The sequence below is a fragment of the Pituophis catenifer genome, unplaced genomic scaffold (assembly GCF_029215685.1).
Source record: "Pituophis catenifer annectens isolate HBS135680 unplaced genomic scaffold, rPitCat1.0.hap2 SCAF_8, whole genome shotgun sequence".
NCBI classification, from domain to species: domain Eukaryota; kingdom Metazoa; phylum Chordata; class Lepidosauria; order Squamata; family Colubridae; genus Pituophis; species Pituophis catenifer.
This window is the reverse complement of record NW_027256888.1, coordinates 83,056,219-83,077,733: the sequence shown is the minus strand read 5'-3', so window position 1 is coordinate 83,077,733 and position 21,515 is coordinate 83,056,219. Positions and strand designations below refer to the sequence as shown.

At 49.9% G+C, this 21,515-nt stretch overlaps 1 protein-coding gene across 2 annotated transcripts in view; it reads left to right on the top strand.

The window, feature by feature from the left end:
• Positions 1 to 6,107: 6,107 nt before the first annotated feature.
• The window catches only part of CDC25B (cell division cycle 25B), a 29,940-nt gene continuing 14,532 nt past the window's right edge, over positions 6,108 to 21,515 (top strand). For both annotated transcript variants that reach the window (XM_070948107.1, XM_070948105.1), the window contains exons 1-11: positions 6,108 to 6,337; positions 10,701 to 10,798; positions 11,755 to 11,809; positions 16,342 to 16,378; positions 17,654 to 17,758; positions 18,606 to 18,713; positions 19,729 to 19,860; positions 20,403 to 20,480; positions 20,600 to 20,770; positions 21,140 to 21,235; positions 21,364 to 21,426. In XM_070948107.1, coding sequence (XP_070804208.1) covers positions 6,183 to 6,337; positions 10,701 to 10,798; positions 11,755 to 11,809; positions 16,342 to 16,378; positions 17,654 to 17,758; positions 18,606 to 18,713; positions 19,729 to 19,860; positions 20,403 to 20,480; positions 20,600 to 20,770; positions 21,140 to 21,235; positions 21,364 to 21,426 — 1,098 coding nt within the window. In that variant the 5' untranslated portion in view covers positions 6,108 to 6,182. The remainder of the gene's footprint in view (positions 6,338 to 10,700; positions 10,799 to 11,754; positions 11,810 to 16,341; positions 16,379 to 17,653; positions 17,759 to 18,605; positions 18,714 to 19,728; positions 19,861 to 20,402; positions 20,481 to 20,599; positions 20,771 to 21,139; positions 21,236 to 21,363; positions 21,427 to 21,515) is intronic.

Genomic DNA, 21,515 nt, shown 5'->3' with positions numbered 1-21,515 from the left:
GGCCTTGACCTACCGGCCCCAAATTTCCGTTGCTAAGCTAGACAGCCATTAAGTGAGTTTTGACCCATTTTACGACCTTTCTTGCCACATTTGTTAAGTGAATCGCTGCCGTTATTAAATTAGTCACATGGTTGTTAAGTGAATCAGGCTTCCCCATTGACTCAGCTTGTCAGAAGGTCGCAAAAGGGGAGCACGTAACCCCTGGGATACGGCGACCGTCATAAATACAAGTCAGTTGCCCAAGGTCTGAATTTTGATCATGTGACCACGGGAATGCTGCAACGGTTGTTAAGAGTGAACAACGGTCGTAAGTCACTTTTTTCAGTGCCATTCTAACTTTGAACGGTCACTAAATGAACTGTTGTAAGTCGAGAACTGCCTGTATATAGTTTACATTATTTTATTTTTCTGATTAAGACAGGGGACTACGGGACGAAGAATGGTTGTGCTGTATTTTGCTATTAAAATTGTTTTTTTTTTATTTGCTGGGATGAAGGAGAAAATTTTTCCTTCTTTCTTTTTTGCACTTTCTGTTGGCATCTGTTTGACATTTTTGTCCTTGGTTTCTTTCATTTACATTTCCTACAATATATATATATATATATATATTTGCAGTAGATGCCAACAATCCCTTTGGCTGCCAGAAAAATCCCAGGCTTCAAGAAAAGAAAAGAAAAAAATATTTTCTGCATCATTCATAGCAGGCGCTTGCATCCTGTCATTATTCCCTCTGCTTTGTGTCTCTGCAACACAAAATGTTGGCAGGCAGGCAGGCCTCTGCTTGTCATACCTAGCAATTGCCTCGCCCAGCACATTTTTCCCAGGTTCTCTCTCACGTGTAGACAGGGTGGGCCCCCAAAATCCATTCGCTTCAGAACCTCCCGGTATCAAACAAATTAAATTCAGGGGCCCTTTACTCAAGAAACCCCTGGAGATATTTCACAGACATAATTAATCCCTGCATGGGGATTAATTATTGAGATTAATGAAGCTAGAGGCAGCAGCCATTTTCCTCTAATCTGCAGATGCTGCTTAGAAAGAAATGATGTTCGATTCGTTGGAAGACATCTGGCTCCTTATCAAAGGGCTCCGATTTCTCACAAAGTGGATTATGTTCCAGATTAAGCACCCAATCCCCGTTTCTCCCTTTTCTGTAGAAAATCAGCAGCGATTTAGAAGAGCTGAATGAGAAGCGGCTTTACTATGATGTGAATTCCCCCCCAGGGCAGCCATTTTTGGCAATTGTAAAAACAACTCTGTGTGTGTGTGTGTGTATGTGTGTGTGTGTGTGTGTGTGTGTGTGTGAGAGAGAGAGAGAGAGAGAGAGAGAGAGAGAGAGACAGAAAGAGACTTGTGCACGTGTGAGAGAGGTGTGTCCATGTGTGTGAGAAATGTGGGTGTGTGAGAGACTTGTATGGAAGTGAGAGAGGTGTGTTTCTGTGTGCGAGAAATCTGTTCATGGGTAGAGACTTGTGTGCGAGGTGTGTGTGTGAGATTTTGTGTTATCAGAGAGGCGTGTGTGTATGCGTGACCGAGTCTTGAGTGCACGTGAGAGATGTGTGTATACATCAAAGGCTTGTGCATGTGTGTGAAAGAGAAAGGTGTGTATGTGAGAGGCTTGTGTCATGTGAGATGTGTTTGTGTGAGAAATGTGTATGACGTGTGAGAGAGAGAGGTGTGTATGTGTGCGATGGAGAGACTTGTGTGTGTGAGGCTTCTGTGTGAGAGACGTGTGTGCATGTGAAAGACATTGTGTATGTGTGGGAGGGAGAGACGTGTGTGTGTGTGATGATTCAGTGTGAGAAGTGTGTGTGATACTTGTGTGTGAAGTGTGTATTTGAGATGTATGTCTATGTGTGAGTGAGACTTGTGTGCGTGTGAGAGAGGTGTGTATATACATTGAAAGCCTTGTGTGTGTATGTGTGAGAGATGTGTATGTGCGTGATGGAGTGACGTATGTGTGTGTGAGAGGCTTCTGTGGGAGAGACGTGTGTCAGACATGTGTGTGCATGTGAGACATTGGGGGTGTATGTGTGTGAGGAAGAGACGTGTGTGTGTGTGTGTGTGAGATGATTTATGTGGGAGAAGTGTGTGTGTGTGTGTGTGTGAGAGAAGAGAGAGAGAGAGAGAGAGAGAGAGAGAGAGAGAGAGAGAGAGAGATGAGACAGAGCGATGTACCCCTTTGGGGTGGCCGTGTCTTGGCATGGGACCACCGGAGGGTCCTGCTAGACCCTGAACCTGATCCCTGTCAGGCAAGGCGAGACCCTCCCTCCCTCCATGACGCACCCCTGATTAGCTCCCTCTCTGCAGCCACGTCCGGCTGGAGCCGCCGGCCCCTCCGCGGGTGATAATGCTCCTGCCAAAATCTTGGAGACGCCCTTGGTGGGGCGCCTGGTGCCAAACAGATAACCAGCATTCAGAAGCAGCCACCACCTCCCCACCCGTCAAGGTGTGTGTGTGTGTGTGTGTGTGTGTGTGTGTGTGTGTGTGTGTGTCTCACACCTGACCTCTGGACTGAGCTGACCTACAACCAGGGCCCAGCCCTGGCCACTCACAGGATGGAAAATGTGAGCCATTGCAAGAGTTTCTGCAATAACAACAGCGGGGGTGTTAAACACAGCCTATCCATCAGAACAGAGCTGGAAGGGACCTTGGAGGTCATCCAGTCCAACCCCCTGGTTCAAGCAGGAGATCCTCTACCATTTCAGATAACCTCCAGTGATGAATAGAATAGAAAATTAGAACAGAACAGAATAAACAGAGCTGGGAGGGACCTTGGAGGTCTTCTAGTCCAACCTCTGTTCAGACAGGAGACCCTCTACCATTTCAGACAAATGATTATCCAGTCTCTTCTTAAAAGCCTCCAGCTGGTGGCAGGTTGTTCCACTGGTTAATTGTTCCGTCAGGAAATTTCTCCTTATTTCCAGGTTGCTTCTCTCCTTGATTAGTTTCCATCCATTGCTTCTTGTCCTGCCCTCTGGTGCTTTGGAGAATAGGTTGGCCTCCCTCAAATATTGGAAGGCAGCTATTATGTCTCCTGTAGTCCTTCTCTTCACTAGACTGGCCAAACCCAATTTATGTAACCGTTCTTCGTATGTTTTAGTCTCCAGGCCTTTAATCCTCTTAGTTGCTCTTCTTTGCACTTTTTCCCAAAGTCTCAACCTTTTTTTTTTTTGTAATGTGGTGACCCAAACTGGATGCAGGATTCCAGGTGTGGCCTTACTAAGGATTTATCAAGAAGTACTAAGACTTCACCTGATTTTGATTCTACGCCTCTGTTTATACAACCAAGGATGTTGGCTGAATTGGGTTGAGTTTGCACTTTGCACTTAGTCAGGAAACTGCCCGTTGCAATTAATGGCTGTGATTTTGGTCCTGTTCCTGTTTATACAACCAGGGATTGTATTCTGGACTAAAGACTATCCGTATATTTAGAACTTTCTTTCGTTCCATCAGAGTTCATTTCTGGCCATTCAACTCTTGAGGCTTTGAATTGCTTGGATATTTTCAGGCCAAGGATTCAATACCGAGATTCAAACAAATGTCCCATATTTCCCATTTTCCCGTGCCATGTAGATTTGGCATGCTGACATTGAATCCTTGATTTACAACCGTTCATTTAGTGACTGTTCAAAGTTACAACACTGAAAAAAGTGATTTATGACTATATTTTTCACACTTACGACTGCTTCAGCATCTCCACAGTCACTCGATCAAAATTGGGGCACTTGGCAACTGACTCATATTTATGACGGTTGCAATGTCCCGGGGTCATGTGATCCCTTTTGTGTCCTGACAAGCAAAGTCAACGGGCCCAATTCAGTTAACAACCGAGTTACTAAAACCTGCAGTGATTCATTTAACAAGCAACAAAGGTCGTAAAACGGGGCAAAACCTGCTTAACAGCTGTCCTGCTTAGCAAGGGAAGTTTTGAGCTCAATTGTGGCCGTATGTCGAGGACCGCCTGCGTTTAAGTCAGCAATTGCCACATAGTGGAACATTTGTGTGTTATATCCTGGACAAACTGAAAGCACATTGTTTATTTGCACAAACGGCTGCAGGATACACAACCCACAATAGTTCTCCACCTGCCACAACTGACCTTATCAAACTTACATATTCCATCTGTCTACCTTTCCAGGCCAGGTGTTTCTTTGTTTATTCCACCTTTTTCAGCATGTTTTCGGAGAAGGTGCTGGCATCCAGAGGTAAAAGAAAAAAATCCAGGGGGAGGTGTGGCCAGAAAGCAGCGGAAGGCAAATCATCCATAAAATGCCAAGAATGCAACTTGGGGATTGTGCGGCCAAAGTCTCTTTGTTCACACATCTCACCCTGCCAGATGGTATCCTGATTTCCCCCACCCACCCTTTTCTTTTAACTTGCCTTTCTCATCACAACTTTTGTCTATTTGAGTTTATTACCGTGCTTGGGTTGGTATTTTGGTGGGCAGAGGGACTGGAAGGCAGTGGTGCGTTCAAAACTCATAGGTTGTGTATGTGTGTGCACGAGAGAGAGTGAGAGAGAATATGAGACAGAAAGTGAGGAAAAAGAATGAGAGAATGAGATAGAGAATGTGTGAGAGAATGAGAGAAAAGAGAAAAAGAATTAGAGGGAAAGAAAGAATGAGAGAGAGAATGAAAGGAGGAGATAGAGGAGATGGAAAGTGAGGGGAAAAAATGAGACAGAGAAAGAATGAGAGAGAGAATATAAGAATGAGAGAGGGAGAGAAAGAATGAGAGAGAGAATGAAAGAATGAGATAGAGGAGACAGAGAATGAGGAAAAAGAATGAGACAGAGAAAGAATGAGAGAGAGAATGAAAGAATGAGATAGAGGAGACGGAAAGTGAGGGAAAAAATGAGACAGAGAAAGAATGAGAGAGAATGAAAGAATGAGATAGAGAATGAAAGAGAGAAAGAGAATGAGAGAAAGACAGAGAGAAAAGAGAAAATGAAAGAATGAGAGAGGGAGAGAAAGAATGAGAGAGAGAATGAAAGGAGGAGATAGAGAAGGAGACGGAAAGTGAGGAAAAAGAACGAGACAGAGAAAGAATGAGAGAGAGAATGAAAGAATGAGATAGAGGAGACGGAAAGTGAGGGAAAAAAATGAGAGAGAAAGAATGAGAGAAAGAATGAAAATGATAGGGAATGTAAGAGAGAAAGAATGAGAGAAAGACAGAGAAAAGAGAAAATGAAAGAATGAGAGGGAGAGAAAGAATGAGAGAAAGAATGAAAAGAGGATAGAGAAAGAGACGGAAAGTGAGGAAAAAGAATGAGAATGAAAGAATGAGACAGAGAATGTGAGAGAGAAAGAAAGTCAGAGGGAGAAAAGAGAAAATGAAAGAAGAGAATTAGAGAGGGAGAGAAAGAATGAGAGAGAGAGATTAAATCCAGATTGGGGAAAGTGCTGAGAATCAGACCCCAAACTTGGTGCCCCCCCCCAAGGGAAACAACACAAACCCTACTGTTGCTCAGGGAAGAATCAGGACCCCTCCTTCCCTCCCCAGAAAAATGCTCTGCCACCCCATGGCTGGCTGGGGAACGCTGGGAGTCGAAGTCCCCCCACCCTCTTCAAGGGGACCAAGATTGACGGGCTGCAGAGGCGCCCCTCCTGCCAGGCCACAAACCCCCAATTCCAATGTGACCCCCCCCACACTTCACCTCCCCCCCCCCCCCCAGCCAGGCCTCCCGTTAGAGCCAGAGGCTGCCAGCCACTCCGGCTTGGCAATTTCGGTTTGCAAGTTGCAGCTGGAAGCTCTGTGTGTGTGTGGGGGGGGGGGGGGGTTGAGTGGGAGGCTGGGGGGGGCACGCACAGCCCCCCACCAGTGCAAAAAAAAAAAAAGCCAGTCACGTGCTCCCCCCTCCTCCTCCTCTTCCCCCCCCCTTCCCCTTTTCTTTTCCTGCTGCGGTTTTGCGCATTTTCTCCTCCTCCGCCTGCGCAGCCATTGGTTGGCGCTGCGCCTCTTGGCTCTGTTATTTTTCGAATCTGAATGCGGGGCTGGCCGGGGGAGGGGAGGGGAGGGGAGGGGAGGGCAGCTGCGGGGCCGGGCCGGGCCGGGAGAGGAGGAGCCGGGCCAGCTCCCGCGCCGACGACTCGGGCTCGCCTCTTTGGCGCGCAGGGCTGGAGGCGCAAAGCAGAGCCGGAGCCGGAGTTGGAGCCGCTTTGCCCCGTGGAGGCTCTGCCCATGGACCCCGCCGGCTCCCCCGCCCGCTCCCCGGAGCCCCGACGCCAAGCCCGCCAGCCCCGCGCCCTGCCCGGCCTCCCCGGCAGCCGCCCCGCCGCCATGTCCCCGGTCACCCACCTGGCCCTCCACATGGACCAGCTGGCCGGGCTGGGCAGGTAAAGCGGGGCGGGCAGGCAGGAAGGAAGGACCCCCCCCCTCCCTCTCTCCTTCTCTCTCTTTCTTTCTCCTCTTTCTCTCCTTCCCTCTCTCTTCCTCTTTCCTTCCCTCTCTTTCTCTCTCCTTCCCTTCCTTTCTCTTTCTTTCCCCTTTTCTCTCTCTTTCACTTTCCCCCTCTCTTCTCCCGCCTTCCCTTCCTTTCTCCTCTTTCTTTTCCTCTTTCTCTCCTTCCCTCTCTCTTCCTCCTTCTCTTCCTCTTTCCTTCCCATCTCTTTCTCTCTCCTTCCCTCTCTTTCTCTCTCCTTCCCTTCCTTTCTCTTTCTTTCCCCTCTCTCTTTCACTCTCCCCCTCTCTCTCCCTCCCTCTCTTTCACTTTCCCCCTCTCTTCTCCCGCCTTCCCTTCCTTTCTCCTCTTTCTTTTCCTCTTTCTCTCCTTCCCTCTGTCTCTCTCTCTTTCAATTTCCCCCTCTTCCTCTTCCCTTCCCTCTCTCTCTCCTCCCCCTCCCTCTCTTTCCTTTTCTCTCTTCCTCTTTCCCTCTCTTTCTTTCCCCTTTTCTCTCTTTCCCTCCTCTCTTCTCTCCCGCCTTCCCTTCCTTTCCCTCTCTCGCTTCCTCCCTCTTTCCCCTCTATTCCCCTTCCCCTCCCTTTCTCTCTTCCTCTTTCCCTCTCTCTCTCTCTCTCTTCCTCTCCGGCATGCCTCCTTTCCCCCATCGCGGGTGGGGGTGGGGGGATTGCGGGGCGAGAACCGGGACCGCGTGGGCAGGAGGGCGGACAAAAGCGGATCCTTTGGCGGCAGGAATGTGGACGCGGGCTGGGCTGTCAGGCTTGCGGGGGAAGGGCAGGCCGGGCCCCGCGGGAGGGAGGGGGAGATTCGCGGCCCTCCAGATGTGCAGAGCGGGGGGGGGGAGGAGCTTTATCAGCCTGCCCGGAGGAACTCTCGGTGGGGGGGGGGTTGCAGGGGGTGGGAGAAATGCTTGGCCTTTGCCCCCCCCAAAAGGTGCTGCCAAGGTCAAGGGCCCCTTTCCTTCCATGCTGGGGCCAGGAGGGCAGAAAAGACCCCCCATCAGCCTACTGGGCAGGCTGCAGGGGGTCTCTTTCTGACTTGGGGGGGGAACCTCTGGTTGGAGAAACTTGGGGCAAAGCCTTTCCCTAAGGCTAAGCAGTCCTTGGCATGTTAGGGCAAAACTGAAATTCACTAGCGGGAAGGGTTGGGGTCTTTTGCGGTGGGAAGGACCCCCACATACACAGCTGGAAGTGAGCCTCTCAGATAAGCTGAATTGAGGGGAGGGGGCTCCCTTCCACCTGGCTGCCTCTGATCAGGAAGGAGCAACAGGGAGGGGGGCAGCTAGGGAGCCCCCCCCCCAGCCTTCCCTCATCAAGCAGTTCCCTCCTTGCAGCCTGACCCTTTGGGATGGCTTGGTCTGTAGCCTACCCTTGTCCCCTATTGTGGGAGCCCCCCACCCCAAGGCCATGCACTGGGGAGCAAGGGCCTGCGGGGGGGGGGGGGAAGTGCTTCTGGGTGCACTTACTCAGGAGCAAGAGACTTAACTGCCACTGGATGTGGGAATCCTAGTTTACGTCTAGCTGGACTAGGGGGAGATCCCGGAGATAGCCCCACTGTTTTCCCCGGTCGGCCTGCAAATATGCTTTGCTTGCCCCTCCATTGGAGCGTTTGGCTCTGGGTCCCAGCCACTTTCCTCTGGGAAGCCAGGCCTGTTTGGGGGCTGCCCTCCCTGACCCTTCCCTTCCCCCCCTCCCTCAATAAGATTCCTGTGCTGGGAGAAAGTTGGGGGGGGGTGCGATTGGTTTGTTGGAATGTCTGCCTTCCCATTGCCTGCAGCACACATTTGAATTTATTCCACATGTTGGCAAATTCAGATTTTTGTTTTCCTGGCCGGAGGCAGATTTTTTTTTAAGGAAAGAGGTTTCTGATGGGAATTGTACGTTTTGGGGTTGGGTGTGTCTTGATGGGGGGACTCCCCAAAGAAGCTTCTCTGAACCCTCCCCTCTTTTTCCGGCAACGGTTAGGCTGCCATCGGCTCTTTTTAAAGGCGTTTTTTAAAGGCGGCTTTAACCCTGACCCTCTTTTCTTCCTCCCCATTGAGTGCCAGTTTTTGGCAGGGCCTCCTCCTGCTTCTGGCATTTTTTCCCTTCCTCCCCGGCCTTCTGCACGAATGCTCCCAGGAGCAGCTGCTCCTATTGTAATTCTCTGCATAATGTGAGGAGGAAGAGAGGGAGCCAGGCTGAGCGTGGAGGGTGCTTGCAACACGTGGCGTAGAGAGAGAGAGAGGCCCCTTCCCACAGCCTGATGCTCAGGAAGGAAGGGGCTGCTACACAAGGCTGGAAGGACCCCCTTGGTTGACCAGGGAGCTCCAAGTGCTAAGTCTTTTTTCTTGCAAAAATGGATGTCTGTGTGTTGGGGGGAATCACCCAAGAAGTCCCTTTTGCCCCTTCGCATGTTGAGTGAACCCAGCCAAGCCTGGTTAGCACAAGTGGCCATGATTAAACCCAGAAAAGGGTCTTAACGCTAGCCTTTCCCCCCCCCTGCTTTGACACAGAGTGGAATAACAGAGTTCGAAGGGACCTCGGAGGTCTTCTAGTCCAACCCCAAGGAGGAGATCCTATACCATTTCAGACAAACCGCTGTGCCAGTCTCTTCTAAAAAAAAACCTTCAGTGTTGGAGCACCCATAAATTCTGGAAGCCATTAATTGTTCCCACTGATAAGTCACCGTTAGGAAATTATTATTTTCATTAATAATTTTAAATATTTTTTAATATAATAATTTTAATAATAATTATTATCCTCCTTTCTAGGCTGGGTCTCGCCTTGATCACTTTTCATCCATTGATCAAGAGAGATCGAAACTAGAACGAAAGGGAGTTTTTCCTGGCAGTGAGAACAATTAGCCGGTGGGACAGCTTGCCACTAGAAGTTGTGGTTGCTCCATCACTAGACTGAAGGGTGTCCTGCTTGAGCAGAGGGTTGGACTAGAAGACCTCCAAGGTCCCTTCCAACTCTGTTACTCTGTTATTCATGGGAAATGGCTCATGGCAGGCTTGAATCGGAGACGATGATCGGATCAGCTGCCAGGGCTGTTCTCCGAGCCACCTGGCTGGTGGTTAATCATTCATCCCTTCCTGGTGACAGTTTTGTTTCAGATAAACCAGCCTTTTTAACAAAGCCAAAAAACTAAAAAAAAAAACTGGGTGGGTATGGCTCAGGAAATGCAAATTTCATTTGTCCAATTTGTTAAATTTATGAAATTTGTCTCGTTCCGGCCGACTGACCAGGCCATCAATACAGAACGAGACAATGACAGAATTTTAAAAAAAGGCATTAGAACAGTGTTTCTCAACCTTGGAAGCTTGAAGATGGGTGGACTTCAACTCCCAGAATCCCCCAGCCAGCAGCGCTGGCTGGGGGTTTCTGGGAGTTGAAGTCCACCCATCTTCAAGCTACCAAGGTCGAGAAACACGGCATTAGAACATTAGGCACGAAAAGTTTAAAAACATTCAGTTAAATCCAATACAGGTAGCCCAAAATTTCTATTGCTAAGCGACACAATTGTTAAAGTGAGTTTTGCTCCATTTTATGACCGTTCTTGCTGCGGTTGTTAAGTGAATAACTGCGGTTGTTCAGTTAGTGTAACCCAGTTGTTAAGTGAATCTGGCTTCCCCTTTGACTTGGTTGGTCTGCAGGTCGTAAAAGGGGATCACGTGACCCCGGTTTATGACACTACAACTGTCATAAATACGAGTCAGTTGCCAAGGGTCTGAATTTTGATCACCTGAGGATGCCGCAATGGTCGTAAGTGTGAAAAATGGCCGTAGGTAACTTTTTTCAGTGATGTAACTTTGAAGAGTCACTAAATGAACTGTTGTAAGTCAAGGACTACCTCTGTACTAAAGAAATAATGATGATGATGAACTAGGGAGAATGAAAAGAGCCAGGAGAAGAACTCAGAAAAAAATAAATATTAATTGCAAGTTTCTTGAAGCGAGCTTTCAGGAAGAAATGGAAGGAAAGGAATCGGGGCCAATTAGCAATTAGTGGGGTGATCTTAATTCCCTCCCCCCCCCTTTTTTTTAAAAATTTGATTTATATGCCGCCCTTCTCCGGAGACTCAGGGCGGCTTACAATGCGCTAAGCAATAGCCTTCATCCTTTTGTATATTTATACAAAGTCAGCTTATTGCCCCCACAATCTGGGTCCTCAATTTACCTACCTTAGAAAGGATGGAAGGCTGAGTCAACCTTGAGCCTGGCGAGATTCGAACCTGCAGTAATTGCAGGCAGCTGGTCTTAATAACAGGGTGCTTTAGACCACACTACTACCATTCTCCTTCCCTTTGCATTGCAGTGACTGGGACACCCCCAAAAGGAAAAAGAAGCTCAACCTAGACTTCAGAAAGGAATGGACCTCTCAAGATTCGGTATCTTCGGAATCGACCGACTCAGGTGAGATTCGAGACGGGTGGGGCTGAATTTGAACCCATGGCTTTCCGAACCGGGTCTGCCGCATCTCAGCGGGCTACGCAGCTAGTCCTCGACTTAACGACTGGGTCTCTTAGTGACTGTCAGCAATGATCACAGACCCTCTAAAACAGTGATGGCTAACCTTTTTGCTGTCGTGTGCCAAAAGCGTGGGGGAGCATGGGGGGGTTGCGCCCACGCGTGCCCACATCCATAATTCAGTGTGCCCCCCCGCACGTATGTGTGCGCAACACCCTTGCGCTCCCCTCACTTTTGGCACACGATGACATAGTGGGCCCAGTAGGCCCGTTTTTCGCCCTCCGCAGACTCCAGACTCTTAGAGCCTGGGGAGGGCGAAAACAGCCTTCCCCATTCCCTCGGAGGCTCTGGCCCCATTCCCCCGGTGGGACTGGAAGGCCCGTTCTTCACTCTCCCCAGGCTCCAGAGCCTTTCTAGGAGCCTGGGGAGAGTGAAAACGGCCTTCCCCACCCCCTCGGAGGCCCTCTGGAGACCGGAAATAGCCTGTTTCCTGACATCCGGTGGGCCCAAAGGCCCAAAAATCAGCTGAGCTAGGGCAATGCTCGCGTGCCCACCGATATGGCTCCGCGTGTCACCTATGGCATACGTGCCATAGGTTCGCCATCACGGCTCTAAAACATGGGTGGGCAACGATGGCGACATGACGAACCTGCGGACTTCAACTCCCAGAATTCCCCAGCCAGGCCTTGACTTGGCTGGGGATCACGTGACCTCTGGGGCACTGCGTCCGTCATAAATACGAGCCAGTGGCCAAGCGTCCGAATAATGACCTTGGGAGAATGCTGCAACGGTTGTAAGTGTGGCAAAAAACAGTCCTAAGTCGCTTTGTAACTTTGGATGGTCACTAAATGAATTGTACGTAAGTCGAGGACTACCAGTAATCATCTTTTTCTGTCGTGCAGGTGTTGGCCCCGACTCTCCTATGGAGCCAGATGTGGAGATGTTTCCTGAGGATCTGTAAGTCGGCATGCTCTTCTGTGTAAACACGGGAATTGTGTGGGGTATTGTGCCCATATAACAATATTTTTTATCTTCTCTTCAAAAATGAGAGCGTTTGGGGGACGTAGGAGTTGAGGGATTTCTTTTATTTTTTACAAATGTTTATTATTTTCCAAAGTTAAAATGCAAAAGGAAGAAAAAAAAAAAACCCCCAAACCAACGTCTTCAAACGCTAACAATAAAAATAAAATGTACAAAGGAAAGAACAAACGTATCATTAAAACTGACATAAAAGGAATTTGCGTGGGGAAGTTTTATCTGTTGTCTCCAAATTTATGATTAATTTTATTTATTGACTCAACGTAATTGCTGCCCGTCTCGTTTCGAAGTGACTCCTGACGGCATTAAAAGCGTAAGAGAGAAAATGATAAAAATGGATAAAAACAACCAATGCTGGAAAGAGGATCCTTGATTTATGACGGTAACGGAACCCAGAATATTACGATCGCTGTGAGTCGAGACCCTCACCTGACCGACCCAATCTTGCAACCTTTCTTGCCCCTGTTGTTAAGCGAATCCCTGCAGCTGTTAAGTTAGTCACACAGTTGTTAAGTGAATATGGCTTCCCCGTTGACTTTGCCTTTCAGAAGGTCACAAAAGCGGATCACACGATCCCGGGACACTGTGACCGTCATAAATATGAGTCAGTTGCCGAGCATCGGGATGGTCGTAAGTGTGCTCAACGGTCGTAAGTTGCTTCGTTTCAGTGCACTCAACTTTGGTCGTAAAGCGAGGACCGCCTGTAGTTTTAAATGGCTCGTTTGGGAGGGTGAAATCAAACTGGGCCAAAGAAGGGGATGAAACCGAAGCCAAATGGGCAGAGTTGTTGGTGTGAGGCTGGTGGGGAGAAGTTCGTGGGAATTTTTCTTGTTTGGAGAGTTTTTTTTTCCTTTTGTCGGGTTTCGGATGTGAGATCCTAATCTATTTATTGCTCCTGGCTTAAGGGTGCTTTGTTGTCCGCTGTGATGGGATTTGGGGGCTTAAATCCTTTGCACAACCCGTTTCCAAGAAGTTTGAGCAATCCGGGGCCTTTGCGTTTCATCCTTGCAAACGGGACGGCCCGGAGGGCAAATCCAAGGTTTCCACAGGAGGTCCTTGATTTATGACCGCAAGTGAGAACCCCCGAAACTCTGTGGCTAAGCGAGACAAGTTCTTTTAAGCGAGTTGTGTCTCTCGTGAAGCGGGCCTCGTTTGTTTGTTTTTTTGCCAACATGTTTGCCCTGGTTGTTAAGCGATTCCCTGCACGTTGTTAAGTGAAGCATGTGGCCGTTAAAACGAATTGGGCTTCTCCCGGTGACTTTGATTTTTGAGTAGTGGAGAGGGTTGGGGAGAGTTTTGTGCACATGCTCCCCTTCTCGCTGTGTGTGTGGGGGGAGAGGCAGGATGGTTGGTTGGGGGTGAATGCAAGGGGGCTTATATCTGACAGATGGCGCCTGGCTGGACCCCCCCCATTCCCCTCATTTGCATGCAGGTGGGGGCAATGGCCATGGAGGCCCCTTTTGAACTCCTGCCTTTGTTGTGGCTCTTTGGAATTGAATTGACCCAGCGAAGCATGCTGGGGGGAAGGTGGGGGGATGGCGGAAGCCCCCTCCCCACTTTCTAAGCTGCAGGTTCTCAAGAGGAAAAGAGGCCTCTTAAGGGTGGGGGGCACATGAGGCCCAGCCCCGGGAGAGCTTGAAGAGAGCGGATAGAGGAAGAAGTCCCTTTTTTTCCAGTGACGTCGTAACTTTGAACAGTCGCTAAGTGAGCTGTTGAATGTCGAGGACTGCCTGCAGTCATTCAGCTCCTTGGTGGAGGAGGGTTGGCATCAGGAAGGGACATGAACTGCAGTGGTTTCTTAAAGATGGAGGCCAGCAGGTCAGTAAGGACTCCTTAGGACAGAGCCGGTTCGTACCAGTTCAAGCGAACTGGTAGCGGAAATCTCACTCACCCCCAATCTGTGCCGTCCTATTTAGGCACATTTTTGAGGCTGGGCGCATGTGCGGGAAGTGCGCAAGCGAGCAAAGTGGCATGTGTGGAAGGCATGCGCGTGGGGCGAACCGGTGGTAAGAATATTGGAAATCCACCGCTGGTCTACATGTCTTAAAGTTGGCAAGGTTGGAGACCCCTGCCTTAGGACACCGAAGGGGCATTTTCCCCGCCCCAGGTTCACGAGGCTCCTCCCTTGCAAAACTTTTGCGTCCTTCGTGACTTTTCTGATCCTGCACAAGCGTAGGGTTGTTTTTTTCCTTCTCTCTGTTGTAATTTTGTACGTATCTCCATGGGTCACGTCTCAGAAATGCCGTAATGATCTCCAGATGTTGGAGGCCCTTCTGAGGGAGCTCGCATCAACAAGGCTTGGGGTGGCCAGGAAGTTACTTGCGTCCAGTTTCAAGCAGAAGGCACGTGGGGAGGGGGCCGTGTGTGTGTTTTTGTGTGTGGTGGGTAGGGGGGTGCAAAGGGGAGCCGTTTATGGAAAAAGCACAATCCCCTGGTACAGATATTCCTAGAGTCCTAGTGGACAATCCCTTAAATATGAGCCAGCTGTGTGCTGCAATGGATGGAAACTAATCAAGGAGAGAAGCAACCTTATTTATTTATTTATTTATTTATTTATTTATTTATTTATTTATTTATTTATTTATTTATTTATTATATTTCTATACCGCCTTTCTCCCGTAGGACTCAAGGCGGTGTACAGTCAAGAAAAATATAGACACACAAACATCATAAAATTGCTAATTAAAATTATTACTTAGTTTTGTCAATTAAATAAAACCCAGAATTAGATAACATTTAAAAAATCATTCGCATGTTCGTAACCTTGAACTAAGGAGAGGTTTCCCTGACAGAACAATTAACCAGTGGAACAGTTTGTTTGTTTATTTATTTATTTATTGGTTCGATTTATATGCCGCCCTTCTCCGGAGACTCAGGGCGGCTTACAATGCGTTAAGCAATAGCCTTCATACTTTTTGTATATACCTGCTTAGTAGGGCTTCCCCCCCCCCCCCCGCGGTGTTTTTTTAAAATACAAAGTCAGCTTATTGCCCCCACAATCCGGGTCCTCATTTTACTTACCTCGAAAGGATGGGAGGCTGAGTCAACCTTGAGCCTGGTGACATTCGAACTCACAGTAATTGCAGGCAGCTGGTGTTACTTAACAGCGCTTTAGTCCGCTGCACCACCAAGGCTCCTGAAGCCACCAGAAGTTGCAGGTGCTGCAATACTGAAGGTTTTTCAGAAGAGATTGGTCAACCATTTGTCTGGGAATGGTTTGGGGTCTCCTGTTTGAGCCAGGGGGTTGGACTGGAAGACCTTCAAGGTCCCTTCCGACTCTCTTCATTCTGTATTCTGGATGACACTATTTTGGGATGGAAGCGATTGGGAATAGACACAGATTTTCTCCAGAAATGTAATATTTTTTTCTGCAAGGAGAGGATGACTAATTTTTCCCCCAGCTGAGAGCTGTGAAGGGTGTCGGGTGTGACACAAAACTGTTCAAAATTCAAATTTGGCGCCTGTGGTTTGCAACCGGACGATCCCTCAGCGTTTTTGCTCGCTGCCTAAAACCGAAAGGGGGTTTTTTGTTCTTCCTTTCAAAAGCCCCGGTTTCAGTTTCGCTTTAGCGAGAGAAGGAAGGGGTGGGGGGAAAGAACGCCACCATAACACGACATGACACACGTGAGCCCACGAAGGCCTTGTCTTCTTTCCAGCAGGCTTTGTATGATCTGTTGCAGGGGTCAGCAACCTGCGGCTCTGGAGCTGCATGTGGCTCTTTTATTTATTTATTTATTTATTTTATTAAATTTCTATACCGCCCTTCTCCCGAAGGACTCAGGGCGGTGAACAGCCAGAAGATAAAACACAGAAATACAAAAATTTAAAATAGATTAAAAACGAATTAAATAATTTGGCTGAATTTAAAATACCCCATAATTTAAACAGATTAAAATTTGTATTTAAAATTTATATTTAAAAGGGGAGAAGATTTAGGCCAGGCCAGCTTGAGGCCTTTGCTCCTTTGCTGCGGCTCCCTGTCACTCAAAATATGCGTCACAACCGCCAATGTGCGACACCTGTCAGCACATGATTTATTGAGCTTTTCAACCCCCGGCAGGCCAACCACGGATAAATCCAAGAAAAGAAAAGTTTCAGAAGAAAACAGAACGTTTAATTCAACTACAGATGCTAGTTTTGTGGCCGCTCAAGAAATAGTCAGGCACAGGAAGGTTTTTGTGGCTCCTGGTGTTTTCTTTTCTGTGGGAAACAGGTCCAAATGGCTCTTTGAGTGTTTAAGGTTGCAGACCCCTAATCTATTGGAAGTGGGGTGGGGAAATCATTAGGGTTGCGGCTGAGGGTCTCGCAAGTCTTGACCTACCTGGGAAGCAAGCCATCATCCCGTGGTCCTTGCAGAAGGATTTTTTGGGGGGGACGGGGGTGTCCTTCTGAGGTCCGGTGAGGTCAGGTGAGAATCGGAAATACTAATTCTTGTCTGTTTTCCTCTGCAGGGAATCGCTTCCCCTTCGGAGAATCAAGTCCTTGCCGGTAAATGCTGCTTCTCTTTGGGCCTTGGTTGAGTCCTCTTGGTCGGGTCCCTTGGGTGGGCTTTGGGTGGGCTTTGCAGAGGAAACAGGGTTGATGTTTCCTCTGCAAAGGGTTGGGCAGAAGGTTGGGCAGCAATCGGGGTGACACCGATCTCCCAATTAATTTGAAAACGGGGGTACCTGGGGAAAGAGGCCTCAATATGAGGGGTGGGCTTGATCCTTTACCCTGAGGGTCCCCAATTCCCAGCCCGTGGCATGCCCGAAACCGGTCCATGGAAACAAACAGAGCCACATCCGTGGGATGCAGGCACCACACAAAACACTCCTTCCACGGAACTGGTACCTGGTGCCCAAAATGTCCCGGCAGGTGACACCATCTTTACGACGCCGTCATCGTGCCTTTGATGTCTTTGTGATGTCTACTAGATCAGGGCTCTCCAACCTTGGCAACTTGAAGCCTGGAGGACTTCAACTCCCAGAATTCCCCAGTCGGGGAATTCTGGGAGTTGAAGTCCTCCAGGCTTCAAGTTGCCAAGGTTGGAGAGTCCTGTACTCGATCTCTGCGTCTCTGGGAACTTGGTGGAAACCCTTGTGGGTTGTGGGTTCCAGGAAGGAGAACCGGGTTGCTGAATTGTCGGCAACGGGGAGTTTGCAGCAGCCCCTCGCTTTATTTGTGGCAGGAAATGTTGCCGAGGTAGTCCTCGGCTTATGACCGCAACTGAGCCCAACGCTTCTGTTGTTCAGGGAGACATTTGTTAAGTGATTTGTTACCTTTCTTGCCACAGTTGTTAAGTGAATTTCTGAAACAGATAAATTAGTAACCCGGTTTGTTAAGCGAATCTGGCTTCCCCGTGGACTTTGCTTGACAGAAGGTCACAAAACGGGATGCTGCGGCCGTCATAAATAGGAACCAGTTAGGACCAAGCATCTGAATTTTGATCGCATGTTTTTGGGGATGCTGCAAAAGTCGTAAGTGTGAGAAAAACGGCCGTAAGTCCCTTTTTTTTCAGTGACGTTGTAACTTTGAGCGGTCACTGAACGAACTGATGTAAGTGGAGGACTACCTGTAATATTGATCGGTGACGAGGCAAATTTTCCTGGCTGGAGAAGTGAATCCGGTCTCTGGAGACTTCCCTGTTGGAATTGCAGAGAAAAAGAAAGCAACGGGGGGGGGCCCCCAAATTTGCTGCTCTGGAGGCCTCCCCTTGATCCCTTTGCCCAATTCTGTCTCCTGCTGCATCTCTGCCTCCCTCACCTGCCGGTCTTCCCTTCTCAGGTGAGGCTGCTGGGCTCCAGTCCTGTCCTCAGGAACATTTCACACTGCAAACAATGCAACGGCCCTGGCCAGAACAACTCGGCTGCCCCAAACAGCATGGAGAATGTAAGTGGGGGGAAGGCCCTGTGCCTGGGCCCTCCCCCTCCCCTCCCCTCTTCCTTCCCTTCCCCCCTCCTCCTCTGTCCCGTCCCCCCCGCTTCCCTGCTTCTCTTCACCTTACTTTGTCTTCTTCCTCTTTTACCTTCTCTTCCCTTTCTCCCTTTCTTCTCCCTCCCTCCTTCCTTCTTTCCTTCCTTCCTATCTTCCCTTCTTCCTTCCCTCCCTCCCTCCATCATTTTCTCCTTCCTCCCTCCCTCCCTCCTTCATTCCTTCCTTCCCTCCCTCCCTCCCCCCTTGCTTCCTTCATTTTCATCCCTCCCTCCCTCCTTCCTTCTTTCCTTCCTCCCTCCCTCCTTTTCTCCTCCCTCCCTCCTTCCTTCTTTCCTTCCTTCCTCCCTCCCTTCCTTCCTTCCCTCCCTCCTCCCTTGCTTCCTTCATTTTCATCCCACCCTCCCTCCTTCCTTCTTTCCTTCCTCCCTTTTCCCTTTCCTCCCTCCCTTCTTCCTTCCCTCCCTCCCCCCTTGCTTCCTTCATTTTCATCCATCCATCTCTCCCTCCTTCCTTCTTTCCTTCCTCCCTTTTTCCTTTCCTCCCTCCTTCCTTCCTTCCTTCCCTCCCTCCCTCCCCCCTTGCTTCCTTCATTTTCATCCCTCCCTCCCTCCTTCTTTTCTTCCTACCTTTTCCCTTTCCTCCCTCCCTCCTTCCTTCCCCCCCTCCCTCCCCCCCTTGCTTCCTTCCGTCATTTTCCTCCCTCCCTTCCTCTCCCTGGCCTTTCCCCTCCTTTCCCTCGCCCCTCCCCACATTTTCTGGCTTCCTAAAATTGGAGCCGCTGACCTTTTCCTCTTTCGGACAGGAAGGGGCCATTTTCAAGAAGCCCTCCCGACCTACCAGCAGGTTCTCCGGGGGGCAGGGAGAGAGGGCTCCCTTCGCCCAGAGACCAAATTCTGCCCCGCAGCTGATGGTGAGTGTGGGCCGTCCAAGAGGAAGGGGGTTTTGGGGGCAGGCAGGGTGGCTTGTGCGTGCATGCGTCCATGCTGCAGAGGCCTTCCTGGCTTTACGGCCCATTTCATCCATGGGACTCTCCGCAAAACTCCTCACGGGCCTAACAGTGGCAAGTCAACCACGGAAAATTAACGTGGTTGCTGTTACGATGCACAGTGAGCCTTGTTAAAGATGAGAATGGAAAAACAGGCGGCAAAATCAGGTTTAAGCCTCAAAGTTACACACAGACTGTAGCGTAGAGAACAGTCCAGCGCCCGGCTGACGCAGGAGCCCCCGTAGCACTTCACACAAAGCCTTGTCCGGCCTCTTTTTGTGATGACGCAACCCGCAACTTCTGAAGGCAAGCTATTCAAAACCTCACCTGTTGTGGAAGACGTGTTGGGGGGGGGGGTCACCAGATTTCAGAGGGGGGGGCAGCATCAGAGAAGACCCACTTCCTGGGTCCTATCCCGGGATATATTGCGAGTGTGACAGGACCCCCCAAACAGGCCAGCCCCCCCTAGATCTACCAGAAAGGAAGAGGATTGTTTAGAGGGGTGGTCGGGAGAGGGGGGCTATTCGCAAGGCAGCGTGGCACAACCATCCTCGAACCTATCTGTGGAGATTCTCCATCATCCAGGTCACGGTTATCCCAAAGGTGCTTTCTTGATTTTTCTGGAAGACGTTTCACTTCTCATCCAAACAGCTTCTTCAGTTCTGGCCCATCCAGGTCCATTCAGTCAGAACTGAAGAAGCTTCTTGGATGAGAAGCGAAACCTCTTCAAGGAAAAAACAAAGGAAGTCCAGTTGCCTTTTGAAAAAAGCCCCTTTGGGAACACTTCCTGGGACATGGTTTGGCTGCAGCTCGCAGCTGAATCACCTTGATTTTGCAGCCAGTAAGAGATGGTGGAGCTCCAGCTGAGTCATTCTTAGGACGACGTGATTGCCTGGGAAATAGCCAAGGAAAGCCATGTTTATGGATCTTTGCTCTTCAGTTCCGCAGCCCTCAGAAGGAGAATGTCAATCCCGAGAGCCCGATCTACCTCCGCCGTTCCTCCTTGACCTCCTTCATGAACGATGAAGATGATGATGGGTTTCTGGAAGTCCTCGACGAAGAGGAGCAGAAGGTAAAGGTTCTGCTCAGAAGGACACCTGGTGGACTGCAGGTGGGGCGGCGTTGTGCGGACATGGGCTGGCTCTTGAAATACACCACAAAGCCTTCGACTTGCAACCGTAATTGGGACCCTGGGCCTTCCGTCACTAAGTGAGGTGGCTTAGTGAATCTGGCTTCCCCATCGATTTCGCTGGCTGGAAGGTCGCAAAAGAGGATCACGTGACCTCGGGGCATTGCAGCCGTCATAAATAGGAGTCAGTTGCCGAGTGTCTTCGATCACGTGACCACGGGGAGGCTGCAGCGGTCGTAACTGTGGGAAACGGTTCTCAGGTCCCTTTTTTCCGTGCCGTTGTAACTTAGAGCGGTCACCAAAACGAACGGTTGCAAGTCAATATTTTGAACGTGGTGGTAAACATCTGGGGATGGATGGACCCTCCTCGCCCGTTGCAAGCAAGAAACGGCGTGGGAATGAAGAGACGGGGTCCCCCTCGGCTGCCGTGACCTTCCCAATGTCCTTTACTTGCTGGCGTGACCTCTTTGTCCTTCCTCTTCCAGGGTGATGGTGACCTCCCTTCAGGCATGGAGAACCTGCTAACGGCGCCTCTGGTGAAAACAAACGTTGAACTCAGTCAGGTGTGTAGAGACGTGGAAGGAGGGTGCAGGGAACCATAATTTTCTTCTTCTTCCTTCTCCTTCGTCTACTGGAGCCCTCCACCTCATCTGCTTGCCTCCCTCCTCCAACCTTTGTGCAGGGGAGGTCCAGGTGCCAGCGACTCTTCCGGTCGCCCTCCATGCCGAGCACTGTCATCCGGCCCATCCTCAAGCGGCTAGAGCGGGCCCAGGAGAGAGATAACACCCCCGTGAGCACCAAGCGACGGAAGAGCCTCAACGGGAATCCTATTGTGGAGAAGCCGGAGGAACCGGTAAGGGGTGGGTGGGTGGCTTCCAAGAAGGAACATGGAGGCCATGACTTTCAGGATCCCAGTTCTGTTTCCAGGAGGATCTTGCTAAAAGATCTCCAAATCCTTTGGCAGCCGGAGTTAGTTGAACGATTTTAAGATGACCTCCTTTTTTGGGTCATCTCCATCGTCTGGGTAGGACACCCTTAATAGGACCACTGAAGAGGAATGCTTGAGGTTCTCCAAAGAGAGCTGTCCAACGGGGGTCCCCATCAGGGCAGGGGGTCAGCCTTGGCAGGGAAAGTCGCAAGGACCCTTTCGGTCTTCCAACGTGGAGGATCTCGGGCTGGGTGGAGAGTGGACCTCTGATGTCCCCGTGTCCCGTTCTTCTAGATGCCCCGGCTGGTCCGGTCTCGTTCTTGCTGTCCCTTGGAGATTGCCAACATCTTGGACCAAGACCAGCGCGAGCTGATCGGCGACTTCTCCAAGGTATTGGCAGAGAAGAAGGTCCCTCTCGACGTCTCCTCCCTGGAGCAAGTTATGGATCCGGGTGGGGCTTCTGTGGTGGCTCAGGGTAGCCATGGCAACCGATGGCCACATTTGCTCTCCTCTCTTAGGCTTACGTCCTCCAAACGGTGGAAGGGAAACACCAAGATCTCAAGTACATTTCTCCAGAAATGGTAAGGAGAGACCATCAAGTTCTGTTCTTCTCGAGAACGTCCATCTGAAAGCAGGCTGGCTGGGGGATTCTGGGAGTTGAAGTCCCCAC